General features: G+C 47.0%; 1 protein-coding gene across 1 annotated transcript in view; it reads left to right on the top strand.

Moving 5' to 3' along the window:
- The window catches only part of DOC2B (double C2 domain beta), a 693,978-nt gene extending 680,124 nt beyond the window's left edge, over positions 1 to 13,854 (top strand). The window contains exons 8-9 of the mRNA XM_089679188.1: positions 8,568 to 8,664; positions 13,221 to 13,854. Of these exons, the coding sequence (XP_089535314.1) occupies positions 8,568 to 8,664; positions 13,221 to 13,357 (234 nt within the window). The 3' untranslated portion in view covers positions 13,358 to 13,854. The remainder of the gene's footprint in view (positions 1 to 8,567; positions 8,665 to 13,220) is intronic.
- Positions 13,855 to 14,136: the final 282 nt, after the last annotated feature.

Genomic DNA, 14,136 nt, shown 5'->3' with positions numbered 1-14,136 from the left:
GGCTATATTCAAGAAAATATATAAAGGTATCATAAGTGACAATCACAGTTTTGTGAAATACCATTCTTTTCAGACCAACCTGTTAACATTCTATAAGAAAGTGAGTAGGAATTTAGATACAGGAAGTCATGTGGGTAAAGTTTATTTGGATTTTGCTATAGCATTCCATACTGTACCTCATAAACATTTCATTTACAAATTAATGTCTATTGGTTGAAGAAATTGTGCGTAGATGGTTTCATGCATGCTTCAATGTGTTTTATATAAGTTGCAGATTCCTTCGCAGAAAAAATCTGCATGTGATACTAGTGTTGTGGTGTGAACAGGGCACATACAGAACAATTGATTTTGTTGTGCCCTTGCAGAACACTTGCAAAAAAACTGACATCTCTGCACCATGGTGTGAATGAGCCCTAATGTAATACATTAAAAAGGGGATACTTTCAAAAATTAAATCAATAATTTTCCCTTTACAAAAGATTGGTTCAGCCTTATCTTGAGTGTGCTGTTCAATTTTGGTCACCAAACCACAGGAAGGATATCCTTGAATTATAAAGAGTTCAGTGAATGCTAACAAAATTATTAAGGGGGTTGGAGAACCTATGTTATGAGGAATGATTACAAAGATCACACTTATTCTGTCAGGGCTCCAGGGTATGACCAGAGGTGTGTGACTGATGCAGGGAAACGCAGACTTCAGATATGTGATAAACAATACAATTTATTAACACTAACCATACAAACATAAACGCAGTGCAATACTAAACATAATACAGTGCAAACAAACCAAACCAAACCACCCACAGATAACAGTACATACAAGCAAGCGTCGTCAGGCAGGCCGGGTCAATATCAATTGGGCAGGTAGGTACAGGGGGAGCAAGCAGAGAATGGTCGGGGTCACAGGCCAGGTTCAGCAGGTAGCAAGCAGCGTAGTACAGAGGGTCAGGCAGAGGGATGGTCAGGGTCACAAGCCAGGGATCAGAACAGGTAGCAAGCAGCGTAGTACAGAGGGTCAGGCAGAGGGACAGAAACAGGATGCAGGACAGATACAGGGCCCAGGACAAACACAACACCAAGGCAGAGTCTGTGGGTCTGGCCATCCCTTAAATACCCCAGCATCATCAGTTCCAGGTGTTAGCTGGCTGAAAGGTTGAGTCTCTGATTGCTGGGAGCACCCGCTGGCCAGCCCTGGTACTGCAGATCAAAAGGCAGGTGAGTCCCACCATTGCTGGCCAGTCCATTCCTAACAGTACCCCCCCCCCCCCAAGGAGCGGCCTCAGGACGCTCCAAACAGTCCTAGCTGGGCAAAATGTTCCACCGCCCGGGTCTGGTAACTGGCGGGATATCAAAGACTGGCACACCGGGCAGGACTCCGGGCAGCGGCACACCGGGCTGGACTCCGGGCAGAGGCACACCGGGCTGGACTCCGGGCAGAGGCACATCGAGCAGAGGCACACCGGGCAGAGGCACACCGGGCAGAGGCACACCGGGCAGAGGCACATCGGGCAGAGGCACATCGGGCAGGACTCCGGGCAGAGGCACATCGGGCAGAGGCACATCAGGCAGGACTCCGGGCAGAGGCACATCGGGCAGGACTCCGGGCAGAGGCACATCGGGCAGGACTCCGGGCAGAGGCACATCGGGCAGGACTCCGGGCAGAGGCACATCGGGCAGGACTCCGGGCAGAGGCACATCGGATTACCAGGCGAAGCAGCAGGCAGCGGGCCACCAGGCGGAGCAGCAGGCACCGGGCCCCCGGGCGGAGCAGCAGGCACCGGGCCCCCGGGCGGAGCAGCAGGCACCGGGCCCCCGGGCGGAGCAGCAGGCACCGGGCCCCCGGGCGGAGCAGCAGGCACCGGGCCCCCGGGCGGGGCGACAGGCACCGGGCCCCCGGGCGGGGCGACAGGCATCGGGCCCCCGGGCGGGGCAGCAGGCATCGGGCCCCCGGGCGGGGCAGCAGGCACCGGGCCCCCGGGCGGGGCAGCAGGCACCGGGCCCCCGGGCGGGGCAGCAGGCACCGGGCCCCCGGGCGGGGCGACATGCATCGGGCCCCCGGGCGGAGCAGCAGGCACCGGGCCCCCGGGCGGAGCAGCAGGCACCGGGCCCCCGGGCGGAGCAGCAGGCACCGGGCCCCCGGGCGGAGCAGCACCGGGCCCCCAGGAGGGGCGACAGGCGCCGGACCCCCAGGCGGGGCGACAGGCATCATGCCCCCAGGAGGGGCGACAGGCATCGGGCCCCCAGGCGGGGCGACAGGCATCGGGCCCCCAGGCGGGGCGACAGGCATCGGGCCCCCAGGCGGGGCGACAGGCATCGGGCCCCCAGGCGGGGCGACAGGCATGGTGCCCCCAGGCGGAGCGGCGGGCGCCGGACCCCCAGGCGGAGCGACAGGTCTCGGGCCCTCAGGCGGAGCGGCGGGCGCCGGACCCCCAGATGGAGCAACAGGTCTCGGGCCCTCAGGCAGAGCGGCGGGCGCCGGACCCCCAGGCGGAGCGACAGGTCTCGGGCCCTCAGGCGGAGCGGCGGGCGCCGGACCCCCAGGAGGAGCGACAGGTCTCGGGCCCTCAGGCGGAGCGGCGGGCGGCGGACCCCCAGATGGAGCGACAGGTCTCGGGCCCTCAGGCGGAGCGGCGGGCGCCGGACCCCCAGGCGGAACGACAGGTCTCAGGCCCCCAGGCGGGGCGGCGGGCACCGAGTCACCAGGCACAACCGTGGGCTCCGAGTCAACTGGTATGACCGCGGGCACTGGGTCAGACATTGGATCGTCTGGCTGGACAGCGGGCACTGGGTCACCAGGCATCAGGTCATTTGGCTCGACAGCGGGCACCACGTCATCTGGCAAGGCAGTGGGCTCCGAGTCAACAGGCACGACAGTGAGCACTGGGTCATCAGGTACCGGATTGTCTGGCTCGACAGCGGGCATCGGGTCACCAGGTATGACAGCGGGCACTGGGTCACCAGGCATCAGGTCATTTGGCTCGACAGCGGGCACCGGATCAGGTACCGGATCATCTGGATCAACAGCGGGCATCGAGTCAACTGGCCTAATAGGATCGTCAGGCTGGATCAGTTCATCATGCTGGGTAGAGGCATCAGGCTGAATGCCGGCGTCCGGCTGAGTAGAGGCTTCAGGCCGAGTAGAGGCTTCAGGCCGAGTAGAGGCATCAGGCCGAGTAGAGGCATCAGGCCGAGTAGAGGCATCAGGCCGAGTAGAGGCTTCAGGCCGAGTAGAGGCATCAGGCCGAGTAGAGGCTTCAGGCCGAGTAGAGGCATCAGGCCGAGTAGAGGCTTCAGGCCGAGTAGAGGCATCAGGCCGAGTAGAGGCTTCAGGCCGAGTAGAGGCATCAGGCCGAGTAGAGGCTTCAGGCCGAGTAGAGGCATCAGGCCGAGTAGAGGCTTCAGGCCGAGTAGAGGCATCAGGCCGAGTAGAGGCATCAGGCCGAGTAGAGGCTTCAGGCCGAGTAGAGGCTTCAGGCCGAGTAGAGGCATCAGGCCGAGTAGAGGCATCAGGCCGAGTAGAGGCATCAGGCCGAGTAGAGGCTTCAGGCCGAGTAGAGGCATCAGGCTGCATACAGGCATCAGGCTGAAGAGAGGCATCAGGCTGCGTACCGGCATCAGGCTGAAGAGAGGCATCAGGCTGAGTAGAGGCTTCAGGCTGAGTAGAGGCTTCAGGCTGAGTAGAGGCATCAGGCTGAGTAGAGGCATCAGGCCGAGTAGAGGCATCAGGCCGAGTAGAGGCATCAGGCCGAGTAGAGGCTTCAGGCCGAGTAGAGGCTTCAGGCCGAGTAGAGGCTTCCGGCCGAGTAGAGGCTTCCGGCCGAGTAGAGGCTTCAGGCCGAGTAGAGGCTTCCGGCTGAGTAGAGGCTTCAGGCTGAGTAGAGGCTTCAGGCTGAGTCACGGAAGGCAGGCTCACCGGTTTGGATACTGGCAGGATGGTATTGGTTGGAAAGAATTTTCGCTTTTTTCTGGTTTTAACTACTGGAGCACTGCAAGTAAACGCAGGTCTGCAAACGAATGGAGCAGCTGGAGACAGAGAAGAACTGGAGGATGGAACAGGAGAGGGAGCAGTTGCTACAGAGGGCTCTTTTACAGGGTTAAAGGCAGGATAGGTGCAGCGAGTGGGAACAGGGTACTGACATGCGGTAGATAGCAGGGCAGGAGGAGCTGTTGGGAATGCAGGAATAGAGTTTTGAGGAAATAGATTAGAAGCAGGACTGGGTCTTTGTAAGCTGACTGAGGCTGGGTGCAACAAATCTGTCCATGTCTGCAGTATGGGTTGAACAAAGCTGAGCTTACACAAAGCCTGTCTGGTCAATGACTGCACTGCGTTTATACAATCTCTTAGTGTCTGTGGTGAACATGCAGCATAATGCTCCAGAAAGTAACCCACATCATCCTCTAATAACCACACCAGGGACTCTACCTGGTCTGCACTAAATGGTGGCAAAAATTCATCCCTGCATTCGGGGGAACCAGATGAAACCAACTCAGCACAAACCTCAATCAAAGGCTGCACCATAGAGAACTCTGTGCCCTGATCTACTAGAACATGAGCGAGCCGTATACATTCTAGTAGTTGATCCCGGGGATACTCCTTCAGAGTTTGATAAGCATACTCTCTGTCATCAAACACTAGCAGATATAAATACTCAACCTCATCCAGATCCATCCTTCCCATCAACAAGCCAAGATGGCTTCCCTGTGCAGCCACTTCTGGTCAGGATTGGCCTTGGTGTAATGTCAGGGCTCCAGGGTATGACCAGAGGTGTGTGACTGATGCAGGGAAACGCAGACTTCAGATATGTGATAAACAATACAATTTATTAACACTAACCATACAAACATAAACGCAGTGCAATACTAAACATAATACAGTGCAAACAAACCAAACCAAACCACCCACAGATAACAGTACATACAAGCAAGCGTCGTCAGGCAGGCCGGGTCAATATCAATTGGGCAGGTAGGTACAGGGGGAGCAAGCAGAGAATGGTCGGGGTCACAGGCCAGGTTCAGCAGGTAGCAAGCAGCGTAGTACAGAGGGTCAGGCAGAGGGATGGTCAGGGTCACAAGCCAGGGATCAGAACAGGTAGCAAGCAGCGTAGTACAGAGGGTCAGGCAGAGGGACAGAAACAGGATGCAGGACAGATACAGGGCCCAGGACAAACACAACACCAAGGCAGAGTCTGTGGGTCTGGCCATCCCTTAAATACCCCAGCATCATCAGTTCCAGGTGTTAGCTGGCTGAAAGGTTGAGTCTCTGATTGCTGGGAGCACCCGCTGGCCAGCCCTGGTACTGCAGATCAAAAGGCAGGTGAGTCCCACCATTGCTGGCCAGTCCATTCCTAACATATTCACTCTGGAGAAGAGACTCTTTAATGGGGATTATGATTACAACGTACAGATATCAAACTTGACTTTAGTAACTGTGATAAACTGTTTAATCTAAGGGCCCTGAAGAGGACGTGGCCACAATCTGAGTTGGAACAAATGGGGTGTAGGGATCTGCTGCCCTCTACTGTCTCTAAGTAGCTCTGCTGCTTAATGTTCACAGTGATTATTTATGTACATCACTTCTTATCTCTGTGTGTCTGGGTCTGTGTGTCTGGGTCAGAAACCCCAGAGAGAGAAAATCTGAGGCCACATGGCCTTATACATACAGGAGCTGCTATATTTCACCCAGGCCAGAAGCAGAGACTATTAGGCAAGTATTTCTATCTTCTAATTGAAGAGTGAGAGCCACTTAAGTGATTTGGTAACTGGTTGTGGGCCACAATGAAATTAAATGGTTCTGAATTTCCCTTTTTTTATTTTGAATAGCATAATAAACTTTTTCCGCAAGAAAGCCACAGGTTCACTGCGCTGCACCCCCGGATCACTGTGAAAGCAGCCTAATAGTTGTTAACCCTTGTATAGGTGTTAAATACACTGACCTTCTTTTCTTCTTCCAGCTTTTGCTGGCATTGCTCTTCATCTCTAGGCTGCTTGAAAGGTCCCAGGTGAAGTGCACTTGGTATCACTCCGCCTGGGACAGAAGCTGGCACTACAGAGGAAACATTGGCTAATGCAGCTCCTGCTCCCTCCATGGCTGTCTGCTTCCTCTGCTGCTGGTGCCGGCTCAAAATACTCTGATGCTTTGGGATGGCGGGTTGGTGAGCCTAGATCGCATTCAACAGGTTGCCAACCCCAGGCATGTGTTTCCCTGACTTGAGGTCACAAGCAGGTCAGAGTGGCCTGTTTGGCCACAGGTTGAGCACCCCTGTCTGAGAAAATTGCAGGAAAGCTGGCCATGCAAGCCTAAAGAATACCTGAAAAAGTCTGTTGTACAGAGGGATATTTGTTGCTAATTTGGGGCATCCTGCCCCCCTAATTCTCTCTCCCCAAGGCCATCGAACCAATAAAATTGGAAAAAAGAACTGAAGGTACTGAAGTCTGTCTGTCACTTTTGGTGTGTTGGTGAGTTGTTGGCTGCAGTTGCAGGGATATATTTTTTCTTTTCTTTTTTGAAAGAAAACTACATTTATCGAAAGAGCAATACAGGTTACTGTTTGGTCCAATTTAAACTGTCAACTCCTCAGTAAATCCACTCATGGTAATGTGAGATTTTTCTTACTTCTGTGATTTACAGATAAACATTTTACACTCATTGGCAATTTTGTCGCTATTAGCAACATGTACAAGTCTTTACAGCCAAGTCTCTCTTCTGGAGAGCTAGCCAGTATCTCCTGTAGTACCACACCAGAACCCAGAGGACTCCTCTCCTCATCCAGCTGTACTGGGTGAATCCCTGGGCAAGGTGAACAATCCCAGGTAAAAAGCTAATCCAGTTTCCCACTAGAGTTCTTCTTTCCTCTTACTGGCCCAGGAGATGCAAGTTTACTCACTTGGTGCCTCTTGTGTACTGATGGTGGGTTGGTGGCCTTCTAGCTGGGCCTGTCCTTCCCTGCCACACAGGTGGTTCTCTCCCAGGGGCCAATGAAGTCCAAGTTTTCCACCTTTCAAGGTCCTCTGCCTGCAGATGAGCCCCTCTCCATCTGGGCCCCCTCAAGGGTTCCAGCCTCACATCCTTCTCGCTCTTCCACCTCTCCCCTACAACTTTCTTTTAAAGGTTTTCCTGGCTCCTTACCAAGCCTCCTGTTGAGGATTAGCCAGGATTCCTCAAGAGTACAAGCTAACCACTCCTCAGATCTAACCACTGCCTCCAGACCTTCCACCAAAGCTCTAGAGCGAGGGAAATTCTGGAGGGGCTGGCCTGCAGACCCTCTCAGCTCCTGACTGCAATTTGACCTCCTGACTATTACACCCAGGCTGCTACTCAGCCCTCCTCTCTAACAATCAGAACTCTATCTCCCCCTAGCTAGCTAGGAGGGTGCTACAATGACAGGAAAGAAAGCCTCAGCAAAGTTTCCACAGAGACAAAAAGAGTAGTATAATAATTATGCACAAATGCACAAATCTGTTCCCAGGTAGCCCAAGGACTTGCATATAAAATAGCCATTAGAGTAAGGCAACTATAGACTATAGACTATAAGAGTGAATGTAAAATATTTACAAACCCAAAAAAATACAAAAAACAGGGAACATAATATATCCATCAAGTCTGCTTCATCATAGGAAGTAAGAAACCAAGCAGGATAGGATGGTGGATGTAGGTAGTAGATGTGTCGTGGAGGTCTCGGCAAGGGTCTCAGGGAGTAGGCATCAACCAGTGTGGTTTGTACTTGAAAACGACAGCGCTCTCAAAATAAGCAAAACAAAATTACAAAAGCATGACCAAAAGGGAGATGCAACTTCGAGGTGGAGAGTCAATAAACCCTCAATACCCCCAGGAGGACAGTGGATCAAAAAAAAAGGAGCTAAGAATGTGAAAGGGAAAATAAAGAAAGAGGAGAAGGAAGGGTAGAAACAGTTGAGAGAAGAGCAAGAAAGCGGTTGGGTGCGGGCAACGGAATACCGCCACAGCCTGGAGCCTAAATGGTCCAGAGGCAAGAGAAAAAATATGAAAAAGAGGAGAGTTTGAAAATAAAACGCAGATAGACCACGTGGCCATATAAGCAGAGTATTTTTCATTATGTTGTGCTACCAGTTTCTCCAAGCGTAGTATGTCAGCAGGATAATCTTGTACATATTGTGAAGCAGTATAGTACAATGGTACCACCATGTGAGTATTTTGAAGCTTTTTTCCTGTACTGCAGCAGAGATACAAGATTTATGCATGAAAGATCTTAACCAGGTTGGGACCAGAAAGCACAAATTATTAATTGAACAATGAAGCATTACATGTGTTGCATACAGTAGTTGTGAACAGTACTTTATGCATGTTATGTAAATAAGAAAATCTGGTAAAACATCATCCTACCTGACATCAGCAGAACTCCAACATACCTGAAAAGTACCTCTAGCTAAAGTGTGACTCTAAAAAAAACAGAAATTTCAGCAATGTTCTATATGGTATTTTTTTTCATCATTTTACTGAGAGCCAGGATACTTACATTCCAAGTACAACTTTGTTTGTTGTTCTTATATTTTTTTGTTCCAGTTCTTGCTAATGTCATTTACCTTTGCAGGAATTTTGTTATGAAATAAAACACAGTGACCTTGCAAAAAAGACTTTAGAAGTCACAGTCTGGGATTACGATATTGGAAAATCAAATGATTTTATAGGTAAGTAGTACTGTGTATGAACTCCAAGAAAACAAGCTGTCAAATTCAGTATTACAAGTAAATTGAGATCTGTACAATAGTAAACCATTGTACGTGCTAAAATATTATCACTCATTTTAATGTTATCTTTACAGTTTAAAGGAATGAGTTGACTTAGATAGCTGGTTTTCGTTTCCACCAAATATAGCAGAATTTGGGACTAATTGAGTTATGAATATGTTTTCTTTTAGTGATATACACCAATCCAGCCATCAGTCCCTATGGACTAAAATCATTTTTACATTTTCAGTGAGAGCAATATTATCATGGTAGAACTATTTTCTATGTAATCTACAGACAGAAAGACATAAAAAATGAAAAAAAATATTTTTTCTTTATTTTTACCAGTGTTAGTTTTTTAAAGGTAGTTTTTATGCAAATAAAACATTTACATTTTATTCTATAATTTTCTAATTTAAAATTATGCAAATTTTGTTTCTGGTCCAAACATGGCAAAAATATTTACAAATGAAAAAAGCTATTCTTAAATGTGACTCTTTAAAGAAAACAAAAAAAAGTAAATGTACAACTACAGGTATATACCGTATCAATGTTAAAAACATAGAAATTTAAAAAAAAAACAAAACACAGAAATATAACAGTTAAGTGGAAAAGGTTAATTGGGGCTGATTATGGTTAAGTAAAGGTTAATACGTGGCTTAAGAGAAATACATATGAGTTTTAATATGTATTTTTTTTTAATTGGTGTTACAGGTCAAAGGTCACACCGTAATTTACTTATTAATGTAATAGCAAATACACATATTACACAGGAGCCAGTCCTGGAATGTTATACATAGCACTTTCCATTAGAAGATCTCAAGGGAAACCACCACTCCAGAGAACTGTTACGCCGGTACCAATCCCAGGAGCCTGTCCCTGCTCCACACACATATGACAAACAAAAATGTCTCATGCTGATGACACAACACATACAACAGACATATTATTGGTGTCATCGGAGTGTGACCTTCTTGTTTGTCATATAGCGATACCCAGCTGTCATTTTGACAGTCAGTAATTGCTGGTAATAGCTGAAGGGAAGTTGTGGCAGGGAAAGAGGAACAGGCGGTAGGGGATAAGTCTTAGAAATGTTGATGACATTTTTAAGGACATATCTTATTCATTCAAAATTCTGAAATGGTTGAAGTGGAAGTAAATGTGACACTTTTTTCTTTATAGCAACCCTTACCCCTTATTGGTGATAATTATATTTGCTTTGGGTAGATTGTTTTTCATTAACCACTTGCCTTCCAGAAGATTTACCCCCCTTCCTGACCAGGCCATTTTTTGCAATACGGCGCTTCATTACTTTAACTGACAATTGTGCTTTCATGCTATGCTGTACATAAATGAATTTTATGTGATTTTTTTTCCCCACAAATAGAGCTTAATTTCAGTGATATTTGTTTTTGACTTTTTGCTATAAAACATATCCAATAAAAAAAAATACAATTTTGTCATAAATTTAAGCCAAAATGTATTCTGCTACATGCTAAAAAATCCCAATACGTGTATGTTAATTGGTATACTTGAAAGCTATAGCATCTACAAAGAGCTGTATATATACTGGAATTTTTATTTTTTATACTAATAATGGCGGCAATCAGCGACTTATAACAGGACTGCGGGACTGTGGCGGGCAATCTGACACTGGGTGGGAACTGACTAACTGCCACTGATATCTCCAGCGACACTAATACAGCGATCAGTGCTAATAAAAAGCACTTACACTGTACTAATGAAACTGGGCCGGAAGGAGTTAACATATGAGGCGATCAAAGGGTTAACGGTTTATTAGTTAGTTATATATGTAGGGTAAGTGCAGTGCTAAATATAATCCGGACAAATGTATGGTAACAATGTTCATAAAATGGGTTATTAGTCCACAATACAAGAGCTCAAAGGTGATATATTATTCCCACGGTCGTAGCTTAAGCAAGACTCGGTGAGGGGCAGGGTATGTATAAAGTGCACACTCACTGGACGCGCAAAGAAAATGCGCAATGTATCAACAAAACGGAGGTCTGCCAGGGGGTCCCTTTCAGGATACGAATAGAGCCAGCCCAGGATGGATGGACATCGTCTTGATAAATGCTCTCAAACCAGAGGTCCACTTTAAGGACACGGGTGCAGCCTCTTCAGGACAGTGGAATAGTCACACCCCTTCTGAAGACGTACTAGTGAGCGAAACGCGTCTTGGAGGAGCCTGCAAGCTTTGACGTCACGCCACTGGGTCACAGAGATCCGGCGGCCCCATTTGATCACCAGCTGGTTAGTGCTCATTGCTGCAATATTCCTGCCTATAGCTTTGTTACTACCTTTGGCACATGTTCAGCATTTACATGAATGAGGATGTTTTTGCTGCTGCATAACATCCTTTATTAAATATTTCTGACATTACTACACTATGGGTATTTCCATCTGTTGCTCTGCATTGAGCATTTAATCCCCTAGAGCTCCCCCTGGTGACTATTCCACTGTACTGAAGAGGCTGCACCCATGTCCTTAAAGTGGACCTCCGGTTTGAGAGCATTTATCAAGACGATGTCCATCCATCTGGGAATGGCTCTATTCGTATCCTGAAAGGGACCCCCTGGCAGACCTCCGTTTTGTTGATACATTGCGCATTTTCTTTGTGCTTCCGGTGAGTGCGCATTTTCTTTGCGCGTCCGGTGAGTGCACATTTTATACATACCCTGCCCCTCACCGAGTCTTACTTAAGCTACAACCATGGGAATAATATATCACCTTTGAGCTCTTGTATTGTGGACTAATACCCCATTTTATGAACATTGTTACCATACATTTGTTCGGATTATATTTAGCGCTGCACTTACCCTACATATATGTCTCTTGAAAGGTTTATGGTTTCCTTTACTGTGCACAGCTGCTTTTATGAGTTTATATTGTGAGTGCTCGCTGAGTTCTTTTATCTTTGTGTATTAGGGAGTGTTTTTATTGCGTACTGTATGCTGTTTTACTAAGCAGATCTGCTGCTTTGTATCTCTCTGCTGTGCAGAGAGATACAAAGCAGATTGTCTATGCTGACAGCAGAAAGATCTATGTTGTTTACACACAGATCTCTCCCCTCTCAGCTTCGTCAATGATCACCGAGTCTTGGCTGAAAATCCCCGGTCGGGACCCAGTGATTGACATCCTCAGGAGCCAATAGCAGCGTGCGCCCACTACCCGAAAATGCAAAATCACATGCATTTTGCCCATCAAAGCCACCCTGTAGCTGTACATCTGCTATGGGGCAGCAGGCTAGTGATTAAGCAACAACTGCTTTGACACATTCCATGATGAATGGATTAAAGTGTTACTAAACCCACAACAGTAAAATCAGTCTGTATATACAGTAAAGCATGCTTGCTATAGTCACTGTGGAACCTAAGGGGTTAATATTCTGCATTGTGTAAAAAGCCTGTTTGATCCTTTCCTCTCTGTTCCTCCCCTTTTTCAAGCAACCACCTCATATCTCCAGACCCTAACCATAGGAATGCATATGCTCAGTTTGGTGTATATTGCTAGAGCTGTTTTTTTTCTTGGGAGAGTGCATGTGATCAGCACAGGGCCAATCAGCACTGTCCAGACAGAGGTCAGGGGATTTCCATCCTCCTAGAGCAGAAAGAAAACTCCTCCTACAAGCTTTAGCTAGTGCTGGTCTGGACACTGATAGAAGTCACAAAACTGCTCTAACTGCTGATGACAAAAGGTATTAATCAGTTTACATTTACTAAAATAATTGCATTTCCATGTTGTGTGTACTGTGGAAGACCGGATATAGTGAATGCAGGGTCCTGGGTTTAGTAACACTTTAAGGTGACTGTGGTGTTCATTTACTAGTGCATAATCTGGTGCAGCTCTGCATAAAAACCAATCAGCTTCCAGGTTTTATTGTCAATGCTTAACTGAACAATCTGAAGGTAGAAGCTGATTGGCTACCATATACAGATGCACCAGATTCTAAGTGCACCAGTTTTAATAAATCTACCCCTGTGTGGTTGCAAATGCTGGAGTATGTCCCTGGCACACATTTGAACTGTAAAAGCTGCATGGATAAGCAGCAAAATTTCTTTAACATTATATAACAAGTTGAATGTGACCAGCTACTACTGATTTATCAGAGAACCTTTACAGTCTTATCTTTGCATTATTGTTCTGAGGTCAGCATTCTTTATATATAAGGCACTACATTTCAACTGTGATCTGTGTAAGGGTTCCTATAAGCTGTAGTGATGGTACCAAAATAAAATGGCAGCACCTACCACTGCCACCCTGGTTCAGCCCACAGGGGCTGATTGACAGCATAGTCTCTCCTTGTATCATTGCTACTTTCTTTCAATATGTGTTTTTATAAATGTAGTATTTCATATACTGGGAATCTCTCCTGAACTCCAGTGCTTTGACTTATTGGAAGAAGATTTATTTATTGGACCACATACAATTTTGTCCTGTCAATACTAGCATCATGCTGTGCTGAAAATATTAACTACATTTGCTTTTGTCTATAGGTGGAGTTGTACTGGGAATCAATGCAAAAGGAGAACGTCTTAAACACTGGTTTGACTGCCTAAAAAACAAAGACAAGAAAATTGAACGCTGGCACACGTTAACAAATGAGCTACCAGGAGCTGTCCTCAGTGACTGACCTAAGCATGCCTCTCTGTGTTGAGATAGCACAGCTGGAAAGGAACAAGACACAAGCTATGCCTTTGCCCTTGCCACAGTTTACCATAACCATACCCAAGAGGAAAGATGACTAGGGATAAGATGATTACTTCAACCTGTCAGTTAAGCTGCAATAGTGCCAATCAGGGTAACTGCGAAGGTAACTTGTCATAGAAAATTCACCCACTGAAGGTATGACATTAGTATAAGGATTTTCTTCTCATGCTGTTGTCTTGAATACAATTAATTACTCAAGTAATACAATTTTGCTAGCAAGTTGGATTCATGATTGTAACAGAAAATATTTTTTTAATGATTGTGAGACAGTCAGGGAACTCAAACGCACTCAAGACAGTGGTGAAAAAATCCACCAGCATGATCTCCGAAAGAAAAAAAACATGGAGAAATGTTACCCAGATTGGCATTGATATTTTGATCAATACCATAGCAACCCTTATTTTGTATGCAGATACCAATAGTGGCATTTTTTTGTAAGTTCTAACACTGATCATTCATTATCATGATGAACATATGTATAAATGTTTTGTGTTTACAAAACATTTAGTTCATTTGCAGTGTACTAAAATCTTTCTCTTCTATGTTGTGGTATCACTTGTGCCATTTTGTGCCAGCACAGATGGCTTTGCCAAGCAAAATGGTAGCATTTTCATAGGTGGACAGAGTTTGTGTTGACATAGAAGACTGTTGATCCATGATCTAATGATGGCGGCACCATGGGCATAGCAGAATGATGTCACC

This window comes from Staurois parvus, unplaced genomic scaffold (genome assembly GCF_062004578.1).
Source record: "Staurois parvus isolate SC_StPar_1 unplaced genomic scaffold, SC_StPar_1.0 ptg000220l, whole genome shotgun sequence".
Classification (NCBI taxonomy): domain Eukaryota; kingdom Metazoa; phylum Chordata; class Amphibia; order Anura; family Ranidae; genus Staurois; species Staurois parvus.
This window is presented reverse-complemented; position numbering and strand designations above follow the sequence as displayed.